At 41.4% G+C, this 20,055-nt stretch overlaps 1 protein-coding gene and 1 non-coding gene across 8 annotated transcripts in view; one reads left to right on the top strand and one right to left on the bottom strand.

Annotated features, from left to right (window-relative positions):
* Positions 1-994: 994 nt before the first annotated feature.
* Positions 995-1,102, top strand: LOC111827568. The gene has a single exon (XR_002831196.1). It is a non-coding gene; the product is annotated as a U6 spliceosomal RNA (small nuclear RNA).
* Positions 1,103-3,843: 2,741 nt separating this feature from the next.
* STAMBP (STAM binding protein) overlaps positions 3,844-20,055 on the bottom strand; it is a 27,297-nt gene continuing 11,085 nt past the window's right edge. For 2 of the 7 annotated variants that reach the window (XM_006096775.3, XM_006096774.3), the window contains exons 3-10: positions 18,936-19,011; positions 18,571-18,666; positions 17,056-17,419; positions 14,520-14,644; positions 13,485-13,622; positions 7,181-7,293; positions 6,217-6,316; positions 3,844-4,505 (exon numbers count right to left, since the gene is read on the bottom strand). In XM_006096775.3, the coding sequence (XP_006096837.1) occupies positions 4,449-4,505; positions 6,217-6,316; positions 7,181-7,293; positions 13,485-13,622; positions 14,520-14,644; positions 17,056-17,419; positions 18,571-18,666; positions 18,936-19,011 (1,069 nt within the window). In that variant the 3' untranslated portion in view covers positions 3,844-4,448. Of the gene's footprint in view, positions 4,506-6,216; positions 6,317-7,180; positions 7,294-12,807; positions 12,892-13,484; positions 13,623-14,519; positions 14,645-17,055; positions 17,420-18,570; positions 18,667-18,935; positions 19,012-20,055 lie in introns of those variants that run through there. The other 5 variants (XR_002831192.1, XR_002831193.1, XR_002831194.1 and 2 more) reach the window with 5 other exon arrangements.

Genomic DNA, 20,055 nt, shown 5'->3' with positions numbered 1-20,055 from the left:
TCAGCTTCCGATTTGCCTTGTAAAAAAAATGTTCTAAAAAAAAAAAAGAATGTGGTTCGGAGGTCTGAGACCACTCATTTAGAGTTCTGTGGGCTTCCACAACTTAATCTCTTTAAGTCTTATCTCCTTCAGCAATGAAGTTTGCACATACTCAGTCTAGCCCTCCACCAGTATAATAGTATTTTAACTTATAGGTTTATAATAAGTATTATCTGGTAATAAAATTTCCCCCAATTTTTAATAAATATTTCTAACTTCACTGGTATTCAGGGAAATGCTTATTTTTTAAAATATATTTTTATTGATTTCAGAAAGAGAGGGATAGAAACATCAATGATGAGAATCATTCATCAGCTGCCCCCCACTGGAGATCGAGCCAGCAACCTGGGCATGTGCCCTGACCAGGAATCAAACCATGACCTCCTGGTTCATGGGTTGACACTCAACCACTGAGGCACACTGGCCAGGGCAGTAAGGTCTGTTTTTCATGATTATCTTCAGATTTCTAGGCAGTTTGCCTACAAAAGCTATGTCTCCTTTCCAGTAGTAAATTCTCTACCTTGCTTCATTATAGTGGCTAGATGATCCTTTCAGGACACTGCTGAATTAACAGTAGTTAGGATGGGTCTATTCCTGACAATATTACTTCTTCATTAAAAACTAGAGGCCCAGTGCATGAAATTCATGCACTCGGGGGTCCCTCAGCCTGGCCTGCGCCCTCTGGCAGTCCGGGAGCCCTTGGGAGATGTCCGACTAATGGCTTAGGCTCGCTCCCCGCGAGGAGGCAGAGAGGCTCTCACCACTGCTGCTGCGCTTGCCAACCATGAGCCCAGCTTCTGGCTGAGCGGCACTCCTCCTAGGGGAGCACACTGACCAAGGGGGCAGCTCCTGCGATGAGCATCTGCCCTCTGGTGGTCAGTGCGAGTCATAGCGACCGGTCGTTCCGTGGTTTAGTCCATTTGCATATTAGCCTATTATATTGGATGATGCTGGGGTGCTCGCTTTGGCAGGACATATACTAAAGTTGGAACGATATAGAGAAGATTAGCATGGCCCCTGTGCAAGAAAAAAAATTATGCTGGGTGTTGCTTCAGAAACTGTATTTTATCATGTTAAGGAAGCTTCTTTCTTTCCTAACTTATTAGGGGAGTTTTAAAAGTAAAGAATAGCCCTAGCTGGTTTGGCTCAGTGGATAGAGCATCCACCTGCAGACTGAAGGGTCCCAGGTTTGATCCCAGTCAGGGACACATGCCCAGGTTGTGGGATGGCATGAAGAAGGCAAACAGTCAATGATTCTCTCATCACTGATGTTTCTCTCTCTCTCTCTCCCTCTCCTTTCCTCTCTCTCTCTCTCTCTCTCTCCTTTCCCCTCTGGGGGAAAAAAAAAAAAGAATGTCAATTTTCATCTTCAAATACTTTACTATCTACAAGACACTCTTATGTCAGTGTAAGTATTTTATGGGGCCACCAATACCTTCTCAACAAACTTACCATGTGCATCCAGGGCTCTGGCGTCAGGCAGATCTGGACTGCCTTCCTAGTCCGCCACTTACTAGCTGGGGGTTAGGGGCAAGTTCTAAATGCGGATGCACAATAAATGCTGGCAGTTTTGACACATTATTCCTTTACTCTATTAATAAATTTGTGTGCTTCATTTAGGATTTTTGCATCTATGTTATTGAAAATGGTGTGAAGCGTGTGTATATGTGTTTGCACGATTAGGTATGTTCACAAAAATGAATTATGTTGGTTTTCTTGTTTCCTATGAGCTACAGTAGTTAAAACAGCAAGAGATATTTATACATTCATGTCCACAGCAGCACTATTCACAATAGCCAGAAGTGGACGCAACCAAGTTGTCAACTGTGGGATGAATGGATAAACAAAATGTGTTGTATAGATACAATGGAATATCATTCTGCCTTACGAAGGAAATTTTTACATGCTACAACACAGATGAATCCTGGGACATTATCTAAATCAAATAAGCACGTCACAAAAAGATAAATACTGTGTGATTCCACTTACATGAAATACCTAAAGAAGTCAAATTCTATGAGACAGAAAAGAGAAGAATAGTTGCCAGAGGCTAGGGAAGGAGGAAAAGGGAGATGTTGTTCAATGGGTGCGAAGTTTCAGTTTTGCAAGATGAAAAAGTTTTGGAGATTGGTTTCACAATAATGTGAGTAAACTTAACATTACTGAACTGTACACTTAAAAAGATTAATATGGCAAATTTTAGAGTATGTGATTTTTTTTACAATAAAAAATGGCATAAGGATGATCTGTTCCTTGAAAGTTGGAAAGAACTCACTCATAAAAGCATCTGGAGATAATACCTGCACACTTTTTTCCACTTCATTAATATTGATTTTTTAGTCTTTTAAATTAAGATAATTGTGGTTTCATTCACATGCATAATTTCTTTCTTACTAGAAAGTCATCTATTTCATTGTCTAGCAAATTAAGTATCCTAGTTTTATGTAGAACTTTCTTATAACATGCATTTGTTGTATCTCTTTGTTCATTTCTAGTTTTTTTTTTCTGTCTCTGGCAATTTTATTGTGTTTTTTTTTGTTTTGTTTTGTTTTAAGAATGACATTATGAACTTATCTACCAATTCTCCTATTTTTAAATTCAGTAATATATGCTTTAATATTTCTCTCTTCTTGGCTTTCCTCATATATTTCATTATTCTTTTCTGTAATTTGAAGCAAATGCTTAATTCATATCTTTTGATTCTTTCTTATTAAATAATTAAAGCATCTAAAGTTCTAAATTTCCTTCTGTACAATATGTAGAAATTCCAGAAGTTTTAATTTATGATACTGCATTATCATTCATTTCCAAATAAAGACAACTGATTATATATGTATTTATTTTCTCATGCTTTCCTTCTTTCACCTTCTAAAAGGTAACCTTCTATGATTAACTTATTAATTTTTAAATTGTATAAACTTTAAGATCATTATTCATAACGTGTGCATATTAATTGTATAGGACCAGGCAACAACAGGACTGTTAGTGCAAGGCGGAGCAGTCCAGGCTGCCTCAGGGCCACACAGGGAAAGGGGGATAGTGACAGGCGAGGCACTCTCTCTTCCTCACTTGGCCCCACATTCCTACCCACGCTAAAACTGCAGGAGAAATAATTTCCAATATCCTACAGGTTAAGAACCCAATCGAAGAACAAGAATAGAGAGAGTTGGCTTTTAGGGGAAAAGTTCCGTGACCACTATGCTAAGTGATAAACACTGAACATATTCAGGACATTAAATTTTCAAATGAAGCAAAACTTCATACATTTGCAGACTTCCCACCACAGAATTTTGATATTAAAAAACCCCACTCCTCTCCTATCCAAACTATTTACTCTTCTGCCCCCACCTGAGGGTCACAAACAATACCAATATTTCCAGGCCACCTTAGAACACAAGCTCATAGAAAGAAAAGCACAGGATCAACTGCAGCTTTAAACACCTTCCTAAATGTTGCCCAACTCAGAAAAGAATAGTCAACACAAAAAATTGGTAGGGTGGGGAGGCATGGGAATGCAATCATTTACGTGGAGTGTAACCTGGAACTCCAAATACTCTATTATCTTCATCTGAAAGCTTTTAGGACCTAGGGAGGAAGTTGAGACAGCACCAAAATGCAGATGACTTCACAGCCCTGGATGATGGCAACAGGTAGACAAGAAACACAGAACAATTAAAGGTGAACCGGGACACACCTGCACGGCAGTCCATCTCAAATTTCATATTCCCCCAAACTAGACCTTTTAGTCAGCCTGTTCAGACGAAGCTTGATCAAACAGATTGCTCTAGAGCACACATGAACAAATAAGTTAATTGCTTTTTATTGTAGAGGAAAAAATATCCTGAAATATTTGTTAAATAACATATTAGTAATTCCCAACAAAATCATCCTTCAGGGTTGTCAAGCTCACCATCTGGTCAGACATAGTGAGCTGTCCCTGGCTCTCATAATAAACTTTATTAACATTGCCATAAACCACACAAAAACCCAAAGATTTTCTGAATGGCTTCCAAATTTCTGCAAAGATGCCCTTAATTAGTCCAAAGGTAAACAATAAACAAGTTGGCAGAGAAATTAGGAGAGCTGAAAGAAAAAAAAATGTTAACAATTGGGGAATCTAGAACAAAGAGTATATTAGTGTTCATTATACCCTTCTTTCAAGTTAATTTCTTAGTTACAGGCAGACTGAAAAGTTGCTTTAGCATGATTGTGCTATTTTCCAGACTTGCCTAAAAATATATATTCAAATATTTCTTTTCAAATCAGAAATAGAAAGAGTTCTCTCCCAGGTGATACTCACTTTCTATTCTGCCTAAAAAAGCCCCCAGAACTTTATGGAAAGTTTAAATTAAGGGGCTACAGTACACTGATGTGGTTTTATAGTTCCTGACAGGTGTTTGGGTCAAATCTCATCGCAGGTCTGTGATGGTCACTGCTCTGTCCACAACAGTCACATGGCTGCAGCTCTGTAACAGAGAAAAAGAAAGAAAGGGGAAGTCCTGGAACATTCTGAAGTCATTTTTTTAAAGTTTCTTACTTAACAATGCTCATTCTGGCTAGTGGTTCCCAGCTTGGAATCCAGATTGCTACTTAACTGGCAGTTTCAGTAAAGGGTCTAGGAATCATTATTTCCAACGTGGGCCTATCTATCCTCGTTTATTTTTCAAATGTATCTATACTCTAGAGTCATTCAAAAGGTATATGTTTACCTAAAAGAATTGCTGACTTCATTGCTGTTTTTTGGGTCACTATGTCAATCAGAAAATAAAGCACTCCTCCTCGCACATGGGGAATGCTCTCTTTTGGCATGCAAAAGGGGTCTTTATAACTGAAAACCTGGACATTTTGGGGGATTGTTTTAACATCCTGGCCCCTAGACATTTATTACTTTCCAAGGTGGACTAACCTGTTTTTCTAACCTATACTTTAAGGATTTTTAACCTAATATTTTTTTCCTTTTTACTGAATTTATTGGGGTGATACTGGTTAACAAAATCATACAGGTTTCAGGTGCACAATTCCACAGACTAAGCTATTTTTTTCTTAACAGATTTGTCAGAAAGTTGTTCTCATTCTCAGCTGAAAACTGTCATTCCATGAGATCTAAGTTTTAGCTCTGAGTCATAAGAAATACTCCCAATATCTTTTTATACAACAGTTCTTCTAACAGTAAAGCCAGTTCTCAGATTCTCCCTGGAGTTTCTCTTCTAAACACCCCCAGTTCCCTTTACATGACAATGTTCCAAGTCTCTTTTCCAGATTGGTCACTTTCCAGTGAACCCTAAAGAAGTAACACTCCATGCCCAGCATGGAGTGGAGTGACACTATCACAGTAGAGGGGCATACGGCAACACACTGAACTTATCAGCAACTGAAACTTTTTATTCACAGAATTCAACTTAGGGAAAAAACTTCCTAAGAAGATCATAAAGTCCCTATTCTCTAAGTAAAATTCCAGAATCAAATATACTTTACTTATTGTAAGTGGTTTTTTTCCTATGATTTCAAATCTTTTATTGAAGTACTAGAGGCACAGTGCACGGATTCGTGCACAGGTGAGGTCCCTTGGCCTGGCCTGCAGGGATCAGGCCAAAACTGGCTCTTGGACATCCCCCGAGGGGTCCCAGATTGCGAGAGGGCAGTTCTTGGGTGACACACCCCGGAATCGGGCTCCCTCCTCTCTGGTTCCGGGTGCATTGAGCATCTGCCCCCTGGTGGTCATTGTGCATCATAGCTACCAGTCAGATGGTCGAACGCTCGACGGTTGCTTAGGCTTTTATATATATAGATAGGCTTAGCAACTGATATTGATAAAGAAAAAAAACTAACAGTTAATAAGCCAGCTTACTGCACTAGGTATTTTCTGCATATTATCTCATTTAACCCTCTCAATAACTCTATAAAGTAGGGATTATTATTATCATCCCCATTTACAGGTATAAAGCTGAGGCGCAAGAAGGTTAAGGAGCCTGATCAAAGACACATGGTTCTTAAGTAGCAGAGCTAAGACTCCAATCTGTTTCCATCCCACGCTGCCTCCCACGTATTAGGAAGATTTGGGAAGGTAGGTGATAAGGCTAATCTTCTATGTGGGTCAGAAAGGCAATGCACCTCATCAGCTCTGACTGTCTTCTCTCCCTGAGGCACAGCCCCGAATCCTTCTACATAGATACATACACAGAAGAGTGGTGGATCCTTGCTGTGTGGATGAAATCCTTTCTGGCGGCAGGAAGAAATCTCCTCTAGTCCATGGTCAGTTAGTTTAAAGAATCCAGTTCTGGAAAAAGAAAAAGCAGACCCAGAATCAAGCAAATGTGGCCCCCCAATCCCTAACACACGCACGCACACACACACACACACACACACACACACACAGCAGGGCAGAGCTCATTTTGAGACCACCTCAGAAGTACACTGGCTGGTAAGTCTCTTCTCTGGTGAATGAGTCAGAGTTAGAGAATGAGTCATCACTGCCACCACACTAGTTTGCTAGGGGAATTCACAGTAAATAACAGGATTTAGAATGAAAAAGAAGTTAACATTGAGATAATGTTTGATTTTGAAATTCTCTAATCTGACATAAAATCTCTTACAATTCCTATTGCTTCAAGTCAAACACTTCAAATTTCTTATGTCCTTTTCTTAGAAAAGCACCTAGCCCTAGCTGACCTAGCCCTAGCTGGTTTGGCTCAGTGGATAGAGCGTCAGCCTGTGGACTGAAGGGTCCCAGGTTTGATTTTGGTCAAGGGCATATGCCTGGTTTGCAGACTCAATCCTCACTAGGGGGCATGCAGGAGGCAGCTCATCAATGATTCTCTCTCTTCATTGATCTCTCTCTCTCTCTCTCTCTCTCTCTCTCTCTCTCTCTCCCCCCCCTCCCCCGCCTTCTTCTCTGAAATCAATAAAAATATATTAAAAAGAAAAGAAAAGAAAAGCACCTAAGCTTGGATATCTTTTCAAACAAGTGTACCAGGTATATCAGGATATGGGGCTTAAAAGGAAGCCTCTTAGAACAGCCAATTAATACCACAATCTATATATTTTATAGAGAACAAGGTCTTAGGGATAGAGATCCTTTCCTCTGAGGCTTCCCCCCACTGCCTCCTTGTACTGCCCGCCCCCCCATGTCCTAGGTACTTACTCCTGGAATTTAGGGGAGCAAACAATGGCTATTGACTCCGGCAACATCAACTGATAGGAGCAGTGAGTGTGCAGGTCAACACTGGAGAGGAAGGCAGTCTGTGTGGGATGAGTCTGAGAAGAGAAAAAAAGTCAGAGACGCTCTCAATGAGAATTCATGGCTAACCCTGGCCCATGCAGGAAGGTAGAGTCAAATAGTTCTCAGCAGCTAGTGGCCACAGTCTCCTTCTCAAGTTCAAAGCCATTGCAGCCATGAGGGGTACACCTGAAGTTCATGATAAGTAATGAATTTCTTTTCCAGCAGTGTAAACAACTGTTGTTTAACGTGAGTATGTGAAGAGACTCATAATTTCTAATTGACCATCAAGACTTATTTAACTCCTCACAGGCTCTCTCTGCACAGCGAGAGTCATCCGTCCTGGAACAGATGGAACAGCTGCCCAACAATACTTCAACATGGTAGAAGTCAAGGACTTAACCAGTTAGATGAGTGATTCTTCTTCCTCACAGAGGTGTTAAAAGGTCAAACATGAGTCTGGGGCTCTAAAGGCAAAAGGGGCAAAGGCTGTCCAGTGATAAAGCATATCCTCCAAGGATACAGAGGCAGGGGTGACTGGGATTTCAGTGGGCAGGTAAGTCACACAAAGGAATCTGTCTTGTTTCAAAAAAGGACCACGATATTGAAATGTGAGGTTAGAACACCATCTAAATGTACATTCAGTTTATCTCATTTGTTCTCAATTATTTGTTTAATTAAGCACATTCTTTGTACACAAATGAACAACCATGTAATGATATATGTTCACCTTTGAGGGGGTGTGATTTTAGATAACAAGAATAGAAAAAGAAAGACCCAGTATGACTCAAAAAGTCCACCAAACCTTCACTAACAGAAAAGCACAGAAAATCAGTAAGTATATTTGACCAGTGTTTTCAAACCCACTGTGCAAAAAATGAAGCTCCTGAGGAGCTTGTCGAAAGCACAGGCCCCTGTGCTCCACCCCTAGAAACATCCATCCTGAGAAAAACTTCTCTTTTTTTAAAAAGCTCATTAGCCCTGGCTGGTTTGCTCAGTGGTTAGAGTGCTAGCCTATGGACCAAAGGATTGCTGGTTCAATCCCTAGCCCTAGTTGGGTGCGAGCGGGAGGCAACTAATCGATGTGTCTCATATCGGTATTTCTCTCTCCCCCCCACTCCTCCTACCTCCCACTCTCTCAAAAAAAAAAAAATCAATGGAAAAAATATTCTCAGGTGAGGATTAAAAATAAATAAATAATAAAAAAATAAATAAATAACAGCTCATTAAATGATTCTCTGTGCCACCTTGTCTGAGAAGCACCACTCCACAGAACACTGTGGAAGAGGTCTGCAGGACAGGAATGTGTTAGCTGGATGCTGACAGGAAACCACACACAGATCTTCACAGGGCGGGTATGGATTTTGGTGACATCGAGGGAAAAACAGTTTCTACCTGATAATAATATGATCCTATAGGCTGCTAAGGACAAATGGCCTGTACCAACACATTTTATCCCATGGTTAGAGCCAGAAATTTTTTTTTTTAATTAAATTTATTGGGGTAACATTGGTCAATATGAACACGTAGGTTTCAGGTATGGGTTTATATGTTACAAGATCTGTACATTGCATCACCTGCCCACCACCCAAAGTCAAATCTTCTCAGAGCCAGGAATTCTAACTGGGAACGAATGAGGCCTACACAGGCCGATCCAGACCTCCATTCTAAAGCTGGGTTAACTAGAGAGACAATATAGAGACACATATCAGGGGCTCAATAAATAATTGTTAAACTAAATTAAAAAAACCTTGCCTTGCCCTGGCTGGTGTTCTCAGTAGTTAGAGCATTCCATTCCTGGTCAAGGGCAGGTATGTACCTGGGTTGCAGGTTGATCTCCACCCCCAGTTGGGGCTCATGTGGGAAACAACCAATTGATGTGTGTCTTTCTCACAATGATGTTTCTCCCTCTCTCTCCCTCCCTTCCTCTCCCTTCCAATGGAAAGCAATGGAAAAAATATCCTTGAGTGAGGACTAAAACAAAACAAAACAAAAAAACCTTGCCTTGAGCCACTGTTTCCCTCTAACTACTATGCCTTCTCTCTCTCTCCTTCCCTTCACAATTGAGTTTCAATATAGCAAAGGAACAGAAATGAGCAAGGGGAGTGGATACTGAGGGCAGCCTGGGCGCCTGGATGGGAGCAGAGCAGCCACAGGAGAGCACTGCTAGCAAAGTCAGTCTGAGACCAGGTGAAGGAGAGCCTTGAATATTGGGCTTGGGGTTCCACAATAGCTGGTGATCAATACATGACCATACAGAGAACTGGTTTGTTGCTGGCATTTTCTTTTGTTAAACTGAATAAAAACCTTGCGTTGCCCTGGCTGGTGTGCTCAGTGGTTAGAGCATTCCATTCCTGGTCAAGGGCACATATGTACCTGAGTTGTAGGTTGGATCTTTTGCATTTTCCTCTTGCCAACTGTAAGATCTGAGCACACTTATGGTCTGCTTTTGTTTATTTTAATCCCAAGTTAAGAAGGGATGGGACAGAAATATCATGGGGAAATGCTATCAATTTAGGATCTAAATTTGTTCCTACCTGAGCCCTCACTGATATTAGAAATCTTTTTGTTCATTTGCCGTTAAGTTCTTCCTGAAGTCCTAAACAGTAATTATTCCAGACTTTCTCCCATCTCCTCCACTTCTTAAACCCCCGTCTCTTCTCACTGGGTGGTGACTCTAGACGCCAACCTTGTTGAAATCAAGATCACCTAAACTGACTTTCCTCAACCCCTGCAAATATAACCTCAAAATTTTCTCTGCCCTGGCCAGGTGGCTCAGTTGGTTGGAGCACTGCCCAATATGCCAAAAGGTTGCAGGATTGATTCCTAATCAGGGCACATACTTAGGTTTCAGGTTAAATCCCTGGTCAGGCAACTGACTGATGTTTCTCTCTCACATCGATGTTTCTCTTTCTAAAAATCAATTTATTAAAAAAAACATATCTTTGGCTGAGAATTTGTTTAAAATCTGTTTCTTTCTCTCTGCCTTCAATTCTGTCTCAGAGGAATGAGTGTTTTCTCCCCCGTATGAAGATGAATGTCCTTTGTTTAGTTTTGATTTGGTACTTTCCTACATCCATAGTTTTGATTTGCTCCTTTCCTGTCTTTCCTGCCCTCTAAAATCTCCTCCACTGGCTCACTGGTGTTAAAAACACAATCAGACAACTAACAGACAAGAATGGAAACAAACCTTAAAAATGTTGAGCAAAGAAGCCAGACACAAAAGAATACATATTATGCTAGTATAATTCTATTTATATAAAGTTCAAAACCAGGCAAAACTAAATATCTCATTATGAATACACATTTAGGTGGTAAAACTATAAAGAAAGACAAAGATTTCCAAAAAAGTCAGGCGAGTGAGGAAGTGTGACTGGGCAGGAGACAGGGTGTGGGGGGTGGGAGCATGCTTCTGGCAATGTTCTATTTCTTTAAAAAAAAAAATTACTGATTTCAGAGAGAGGGAGAGCGAGAAACATCAATGATGAGAATCATCAATTGGCTGCCTCTTGCATGCCCCCTTCTGGGGATCTAGCCCGAAAACCCAGGCATGTGTCCCGACCAGGAATCGAACCCTGACCTTCTGGCTCATGGGTCGATGCTTAACTGCTGAGCTACGCCGGCAAGGCTCTATTTCTTGAACAATGTTCTATTTCTTGTAGTTTGTGTACATAGATGTTTGCTAAATGGTTCATAATTTAGTTTATGTACTTTCTTATATATATTATATTTCAAATGTAAAGGTTTAAAAAAAACAAAATCAAACCAAAACTCATATTCAAGTCCTTCATACTAAACTATAAATCAAGCAAATCTTCTCTCGACCTGGCCACTCCTGAAGCCACTGGGAATCCCCTCTCTTTCCTTTCCTTTAGGACTAGGCTCTTCAAAAATGTGGTGTGCATTTCACTATCAGCATAACCTCCATTCCCATTACTCCTTCAGCCTTTATAATCTACTCCCACTGCTGCCTAAAACCCATTAAATTGAGGTCACCAGTGACTTCCCCAAATCCAACAGGCTCATCCAGGTCTTCATCATTCTAGAGCTCTCTGCAGCATGTGACATAGTTAACATCCTGAAATTTCTTCTTTTCTGTGTTGTTGTTTTTTTAAATATATTTTTATTGATTTCAGAGAGGAAGGGAGAGGGAGAGAGAAACATCAATGATGAGAATCATTAATTGGTTGCCTCTTGCATGCCCCACATTGGGGATCCAGCCCAAAACTTGGGCCTGTGCCCTGACCAGGAATCTAACTGTGACCTCCTGGTTCATAGGTCAACCACTGAGCCACTCAGGCTGGGCCTGAAGTTTCTTCTTAAAACGTTCCTCCTCCTTTGGTTTCTGTGCCTTAGCACTACACTCATCTTTCTCCGACATCTCTTTGCTTCATTACTGCCTACTTCCTATATCCCCCTAGGTAGCCTGTCCCCAAGGCTTCCAGCGAATCTTTTCTTGCTCCCCACTCTCCTCCAGTTCCTAGGCTTCCAAGATCAGCTCTATGCAGAGGTTCCCAGATCTTTCTGCCTTGGCCTTGCTCCCAAGCCCCAGCCACATTTCCAACAGCCTGATAACTATCTCCACCGATTTAATGTCTCACTAGTACCTTCCATTCACCATGCTCAGACTGAACACCATTCATCCCACTTCCAAAGTAAGTTCTCCTCCTGGAGCCCGGTTTCTGCTTATGAGATGATCACTGCCACTCCCACGAGTCAGGCTCCAAATCTCTAAGTCATCACTGACCTTTACTCATCATCCTCTTACTCATTCCCCACATCCTCTGAAATCCTACATTCATCTCCTCCTACCCAAGCACAATGTTATCATCCGAGCTCTCATAATTAGATTTCATCACCACACGAATCTCTTAAATAATCTCTCTGCCTCAACTTATCTTAAAACTGCTTTTGTTTTAATTTTTCTAAAGTATGGTTTGCTCTACTCAAGATGTAAATTCATACTGTACGCCTGAAATGAATATAAAATTATATGTCAACTATGTTAATAAAAGAAGAAAGAATCACAAATACAGAAAAAAAACAACCTTTAAGAGTCTCTTCTTACTAAAAAGGAGAACTATTCTGCTTGTCTACCCAATGTATCACGTTAAAGCTTATCTACCACCATTTCCTGGCATGAACCATAAACTCCAGCAAACTCGACACTCAATGCTCCAGGCACCGTCTGCCTATTCCAATGCCTTCCCTTCCATACAGAACTCTCCCTTGGCCCATCTTGTCAAAATTCTAGTAAATCATACCAAGTGATCCCTCCTTCCTCTGAATTCCACAGGGCTCCCTTTGCTCCTCAAGGCACTTGGCCCATTCTGCCTCATGTGAAGAGTTATAACTTGTCTATGTGTCTAATTTCCTTCATGAAACCAGAATCATATCTTACTTAAATCTATAACCCCTGGCAGATAAGAAACAAGTTTTCTATCCAATGGGGATACACAATGGAAGGCAAATATTTATGTACTTAAACTGAATAAAGGACAGAGGCACATGGGACTGCCTCCCAGGTGAGTATTTCCCAAATTCTAACATACAAGTATGAGTCATCTTCCCAAATCCTGAAGTGAGCTGACTTGTTCGTATGTAACCCTGGCACGCAACATGAAAAGCAGCCTGGTCTGAGAGTGAGGAATTGAAAAGGAAAAGAAAAAAAAATCAAGAAATAATTTTTAGAATTATATTTTACCTGAATATTACCAAAAGATTACATAAGATATGCAGACACTTGAAAATCACCTATATTGGTGGCCCTTCTGGTTTACAAAAAGATATAGGCTGCTTTAAGAAAAACCAAATGAAACATCTGAATTAACTTCCTTGGCTCATTTAAAATATTTTGAGCTCTATACTTTTCAGAACAGATAGACTATGTATGAAGTAGGCATAGCCCATGTCCACTTATATTCTAGGCCAGCATCCCATCACCATTCACACTCACAAGGAATCTGGGACATTAAGAAAACAAGTTCAGTTTTTTTTAAAAATAATGATAATTAATTAAAAAATTTTAAAGCCCTAAGTAGTTCCCAGAAATCAATACTGGAGCACAAGCAGTCAAGTATGCTAGGGAAGTCGAGTGTGCATCCAAGGGAGGGAGACACAATCATCTAAATAATCTGAATGCGATTCACTTTGCTTTAAGAAGAAAACTGGCAGTGTGCTTACAACATTGTGAGAGAAGAGACTGACCCGAGAGCACAGCATTGCTTACATGAATCCAGCCCAGTGTGATGAGGCCTTGCTGATCCTGTATGAGGAAAAGCTCTTCTTCGTTCTCCGTGTTGCAATAATCGGACCCAGCACTTTGCTTGGGGATGAGAACGTGGGTGATGGTAAATTCATTCCTCATCTGTCAATGAAGAAAACAGCCCATCCTGATTCCCAGGCACTTATGCAACCCCACTCTGTCACAGCAGTGGAAAGTTCAACATCTATGTAAGTGAAGGCCCATCCCACCCGAGTCTACACCTTGCTCCGAGTCCCCCACCTTGTGGTTCACAACCTTGGCTGCTCATGTGCATTCCCTGGGGGACACTCTGCCAAGTCACAGATGCCCACAGCCCCATGGGGATTTCCTCTGAAGTGAAATGGGTCTACTGGTGGTTCTCGGGAAGCTCCGCATATAGTACCTTTTCTCTTCCTTTGCTCATGTCTTAAGGAGTTTCCCTATCACTGTTCCTCTAAGTCCTTCTCATCCTTTAAGGCTCAGTCCAAGTCTATTCCACTTCATTCATTTATTCATACTTATTCATTCAGCAGCGAGTAATGGGTTCTGTAAGTGCCTCCATTCAATGTTCTTTCCTTCTTCAAAGTTCTTAGTGCTTGTATTGTACACACTATTCAGCATGCTACTTACCTTTGGTGTGCATCTCCCACCTTGCCAAAGTGCTTGGGTTCTTTCTGTGGGCACATGTTACGTGTCATATGTATTTCATACCCCCAGGTCCTACCATAAAGCAGGTGCTTGAAAAATGGTATATAGATAATGACTGGATCTTCCTACCCAGTGTAGAAGTAGGTATTTCTTACTACTGGCATTAAAATAATCAGTTAAATTCAAGGGACTCTGAAAATCAATCAGATATGGTCACCAAATTCAAAGTGACATGGCATTACGCTGCTGTCCATGGTTCCTTGGGCAAAGGGATAGGTACAAAGAGCAACCGACCCTGTTTACTTCTCTCAGAGCCACAGGAGGCCAAGGGGGGGAGAAACAGTTTCAGCTCAGAAAAGCATTTGTTTTTACCAGTTTTCCACAGAGAATTCCACATGTCTCTACTCCCCGTGCAGTGTTGGCACCGGCTAGTTGGAGGAACTGTGGGCAGAGCCTCCCGGGAACCACCATGTGGCGCAGCCCATCAATTGTAGGAGCTGTAATGGAGAAAAGGGAAATATCTGAGACCATGGGCAGAGACTTCCCAAGCACACTCAGAGTTGGCAACCCTGGGAGAGCAATGTCCTATCACTGCCACGTCCCCTTTGCCCCTAACTTCAGGCAGTGAGAGGGAATCTCATCCTAAATGGCAGAAGAAAGAGGGTTATAAAGTCTCTTTTCCAACCTCTGACCATAGCTGTTGGGAGTACAAGATTTCAAGAGAAGAAAAGAGGCTTCAGCCCAGCTGGTGTGGTTCAGCAGTTGAGCATCAACCCAGGAACCAAGAGGTCGCTGGTTCGATTCCCAGTCAGGGTACATGCCCAGGTGCAGGCTCCATCCTCAGTCGGGGGCATGCAGGAGGCAGCTGATCAATGATGTTCCTCTCTCATCAATGTTTCTATTTCTCTATCTCTCTCCCTTCCTCTCTCTCTAAAAATCAATAAAAAGATATTTTTTTTAAAAGAAAAAAAGAGAGACTTCAATCATTCAAGTTAAGACAAGGGTAAACTACTACTTAAAATAAGTTTCTTCTGCCCTGGCCGGTTTGGCTCAGTGGATGGAGCGTCAGCCTGCAAACTAAGGGGTTCCAGGTTTGATTCTGGTCAGGTTGCGGGTTTGATCCCTGGTGGGGGGCGTGCAGGAGGCAGCCGATTGGTGATTCTTTCTCATCATTAATGTTTCTATCTCTTTCTCCCTCTCCCTTCTTCTCTGAAATCAATAAAAAAATATATATTTTTTAAAGTTTCTGAGCTATTCAGGAATTCTGTCACCATCTAATACAAAGGAATAAAAAATAACCTCCTTGTTCAATTAAATTTTTACTTTTATTTTAATTATCTCTTTTATTTAAGATAAAAATATCAAAGGGTATGCCTTTCAAAGAAACACACCAGGATATATTCTAGATAACAGAAAGTAATATGGGCAATTACTTACTTCTGAATTTAATAATTTAGAAGAAAGCGAAAATGATAAAACAAAAAAATCCCTCTGGTCCTCATAAAAGGCATGAGCATACAAAGCAGCTTATAAGCCTGGTTCAGAATGCCAAGCATGGACCCAGTCCCTGAACACCAGGGAGAAACCCATGAGAGAGCCAAAAGGCTAAAATCAGGGGGTATCTTTCACAGTCACATTTCCATTAAAAAAAAAAAGTGAAAAAGGATGTTCTGCTTCTGCACACTTAAAAGCAAGATCTGGACCGCTGGAGAGGTAACAATGTCAGACCAGGAGGCAAGCAGTCACGTGGCAGTCTGAGGCCGGTATCTGAGGATTCTGAATTAAGGTTTGGCACCATCCTTTCGATTCAATAATCACTTACCAAACAGACTCTGTGCTCAGCCCACAGGGAACACAGAAAGGAGTAACACTCAAGCCCTAAGCCGGCAAGAAGTTAAAGCCTAGTTACTGACTAATGACTATACTACCAGGTAATGACCTTTACAGATAATAAGAGCTCTGGGAGTTTTAAGAACAGAATCAATTTTATTGAAGAGAAGAAGATCTGGGAAAATGTTAAGAAAATCAGGGAAGACAGAGAGAAAGAAAAGAGATTTTAAGTTCAGGGCAAATGTTAATAAACCTCTTTGGATAAGATAGTCCAGGGACTGTTATGGGAATGAGAGTCCAATTTGACCAAAGTATAGAATATGCATGAGGAAACAGTGTGAGAGATAAGTCTGCGGAGTATGTGGGGGAAAACCCTAAAGGCCAGGCTTCAGAGTCTAGCACCCCTGGCCCACTCATACATCGTCCTTTTAAGTGGATCTTCTGCAAAGCAGACTTCCTTAAATGACTACTTGAAAGCATATTCCTACCCAAAACCATCTATTCTAATAATTAAGGTATACTTATCAATTTGAAGCTATTGTTACTTTCTCAGATAGTCTATCACTGGTGAGAGGAGGAAAGACTATTGATGGTGTTTATGGCTGGACTGAATTATCACCTACTATATACAATATTCACCTTGACTAAGTTCCTTTAGGATCAGGAATGTTTTCAGGTGAAGTACAATTCAGTAGTGGCCCCCTTTAAAGTCAGCTGTCACACTACAAACCCTCAGTCCGCAGGCCGACGCTCCATCCACTGAGCCAAACCGGCTTCGGCTCATTGAACATTTCAAATCTCTGTACCACCCTTTAAAGCTGAGGGTGGGACTTTCAAGGATATTATTATTTCTTCAGAAAACTGATCATGATCCAGGTAAATTATATGGCTTAAGAAAAGGCCACTTTCATAATACAGCCAGTGTGACAGGATGCAGTCTAGCAATACTGATCAAATGGGAGCTGTGACCACAGCCTAATGAGTGGGATACTGGAGGTCATCTTAGGCAGAATCCCCCAGAATGACACACTGTTTAGCTGCAGCAGAGATGAAAGAGGACATGAGCAAAAGGACTCACTTTCTGAGCTGTGCAATGTTCCAGGTTTCAAGGACCTGTCCACCACAGGTGGCCTGGCAGGCTTCACAGCTGTATTACAGTCTGAAGGCTGTGTGGCTGCAACAGGTGCCATGGGGGACACATCTAGGGAGGGCTTCTCCAAGTCAGGCACCAGTGGGCCGCCTAGGCCAGGGTCCACCTTCCCAAACTCCTGTACAATTTTTAGTCGCTCTTTTTCTAGTTCTTGGTTCCGGATCATCTCCTCAAAGGCATGGAACTGTTCCTGCTCCAACTGTTGCTTCTTCTGTTGTGCTACCCTCTGTCTTTCCTTTTCCATCTCCTGCTGGATGGCCCGGTTCCGGGCAGACTCTTCTGCTTCCTTCTTCTACAAAAAAAGAATAGGAGGACAAGGCTATTCAGCAGGGGGACTTCCAAAAATGTGCTTCTGCTCTGGCCTGATTTCCCAACACAGGATTCATGCTTCCTCAGTACATCTACACACATGGAAGTCACCCACTCCCGTCTATCTAGCCACCATATACCTATTCTTCAAGGACAGTTAATGTCCCATTCCTCTCAGTACCCTTCCCAATGACTCTAATTAATGTATTTCCTTTACTGAAATCTTGATGCAACTTATTGTCTGCATTTCATAGCTGGTATCATATACAGTTTTATTCTCTAACTGTGCCATGCATACATTCTATATCCCAAGTAAGGCTATAAAATAGAACCAAATCCAAACTTAAACCTGCTATGTTGGGGTTTCTATTGAATTTTTAACCCAAAATGAAAGCTCTGAAATGTTCTGGTGATCAGTTCAACACAGAATGACATTTTTAATGAACAAGAAATATTAAGTACTAATCTCCTCCATTAAGGTTTTCACTCACTCAGTGCCTTAGAAATATATGCCTCATAGTCCTGGCCAGTGAAATCACTGAGCAGTGGTTAGAGTGTTGGCCCATGTACCAAAGGGTTGCAGGTTGGATTCCCAGTCAAGGGCATGTACCTGGGTTGCAGGTTTGATCCCCAGCCCAGGTTGGGGCTCATGTGGAAGGCAACTAATAGATGTTTCTCTCTCTCTCTCCCTCCCTCCCTTCTCCCTTCTAGTCTCTTTTAAAAAGTCAGTCAATGAAAAAAATATCCTCCAGTGAGGATTAAAAAATAAAGAAATATATGCCTCATAACTGTTCGCCTCTCTGCTGGTTTTCCCCATCAGAGTCCAGAACAGAGCTCAGCAGAGCGCTGCAACATAATGTGGAAGTGCCTGCAGGATGCACTCGCATCTGACACAGACCACTGATGGCGGCCTGGGAGCTCCTCCGTATGCGTGAACTGACTCTTCCTAACAGGAGTGATTTGAAAATGGCTTGGAAAAAGGTGGGCAGGCAGGCTAAATCTGTGTTAGAGTACTCAGCTTAAATACTTGCATTCTACTTTTCTGAGTTCTGGTACTTGCCAAAAATAGTAAAGTACCACAGGGCACAGCCTAAGAAGAAAAATTAATTTCCTTTTTTGTTATTATATACTCACTTTTTCTTCATTATGTTCTGTGTATTCTTTGGTATATCGTTTCAACAGCTCTGCCTTCAGCTGTTCTGCTCTGGGAAATGCAATCTCATTTAATTTCTGACAGATACACAAAAATACTGAAAATTAGAATAAGTCCAAGCTAATTAAATAGAAAAGTCAAATTGGCAGTGGCAACAATATTTCCAAAAACAATTTGAAATACTCCCTATGGCACCATACCTGCTATTTCACACTGATCTGGTGAAATGGCCTCATCTCCTATTGCAGGATTTGATGCTCAGATGCAGCCACTACTACTTTACCCTGAAGTTAGTGTGTGCCACTGCAAAGCTTTTAGATGGGTGACAATGAAAATGAAGACCCACCTTTAACGTGTCTTTCTTTTCAGGAATGACAGCCGATTTGTAATCTCGATGTTTTGGTAGTTTCTCAATAAAGAGCCTAAGGAAACAGATCAGAACGGTTAGGATACAAAGAAATGTCCAAAAGACTCTGAAGCAATGCACTTCTCTTTCCTGCAGCCACTGCATGACGGGGTCCAGATGTGCAGATGAGGGGAACAGGCCCATGCAGGAGGCCATGTTTCCCCACCCACCTCCAGCCTATAAAGAGCAACAGAGTGTTTCTCTTTTCTCCCAAATCAGGCCCCAGCCGCAAGCACCAGACTCCCACAACAAAAACATGGGGGCGGGGAGTGGGGGGAGCCTATCCTCTGCCCAAAAATACATTGCCAAAGACATTCTTTTCTTGTTGGAAGTCATTCAGGCTTCCAAATGAAAATATCTGTCACAAATAATTCTTCAGAGAAGAGTTTAGCAGCCAAGGGCAGGAAGCTAAAGGAAAACCCATGTTCTATTTCTACTCGTAGCCCCATGTGACCTTTAACTTTGGCTTGTTTTCCTTTGGGATTCATGCTCCTTCAAGGAATATTCCTTGCATCATATAAACACTGAGAAGCTTAGACAATACCTGTATATAATATGTTCATGTTATATGTATGACATACACTATGATCTCTGATGAAAAGTGCTCAGAGAAACCTAAGTGCTACATTTTCTCTTTTAGTTCTTGTCCTTGGCTGTGAAGCTCAGTGGGAAAAATAAATGGACTCAATTCACAGACCTCTAACATTTAGGATGTCTACTTGGAGACACTGAAAAAAAAATGGAAATCTCGTATCTTATCAGAACCCAAAGTGGCGAATTCAGAATTTCAGTGTCAGCTCTAGAATCTACTCTTTTAACTGCTACACCACACTGCCTCCACATGGTTCCTATTGGAGGGGTTCTGAACAAAGGGGTGTTTCTAAGCATTTTTTTGTTACTCCTTACCCGAGGATATTTTTCCATTTATTATTTTTTTTAGAGAGAGAGAAACATTTATGTGAGAGAGACACATGGATTGGCTGCCTCCTGTACATGCCCAACCAGGGCTGGAGATCAAACCTGCAACCCAGGTACGTGGCCTTGACCGAGAATTGAACCC

This window comes from Myotis lucifugus, unplaced genomic scaffold (genome assembly GCF_000147115.1).
Source record: "Myotis lucifugus unplaced genomic scaffold, Myoluc2.0 scaffold_186, whole genome shotgun sequence".
NCBI classification, from domain to species: Eukaryota; Metazoa; Chordata; class Mammalia; order Chiroptera; family Vespertilionidae; genus Myotis; species Myotis lucifugus.
The sequence above is the reverse complement of the archived record's forward strand: the minus strand, read 5'-3'. Positions and strand labels throughout refer to the sequence as shown.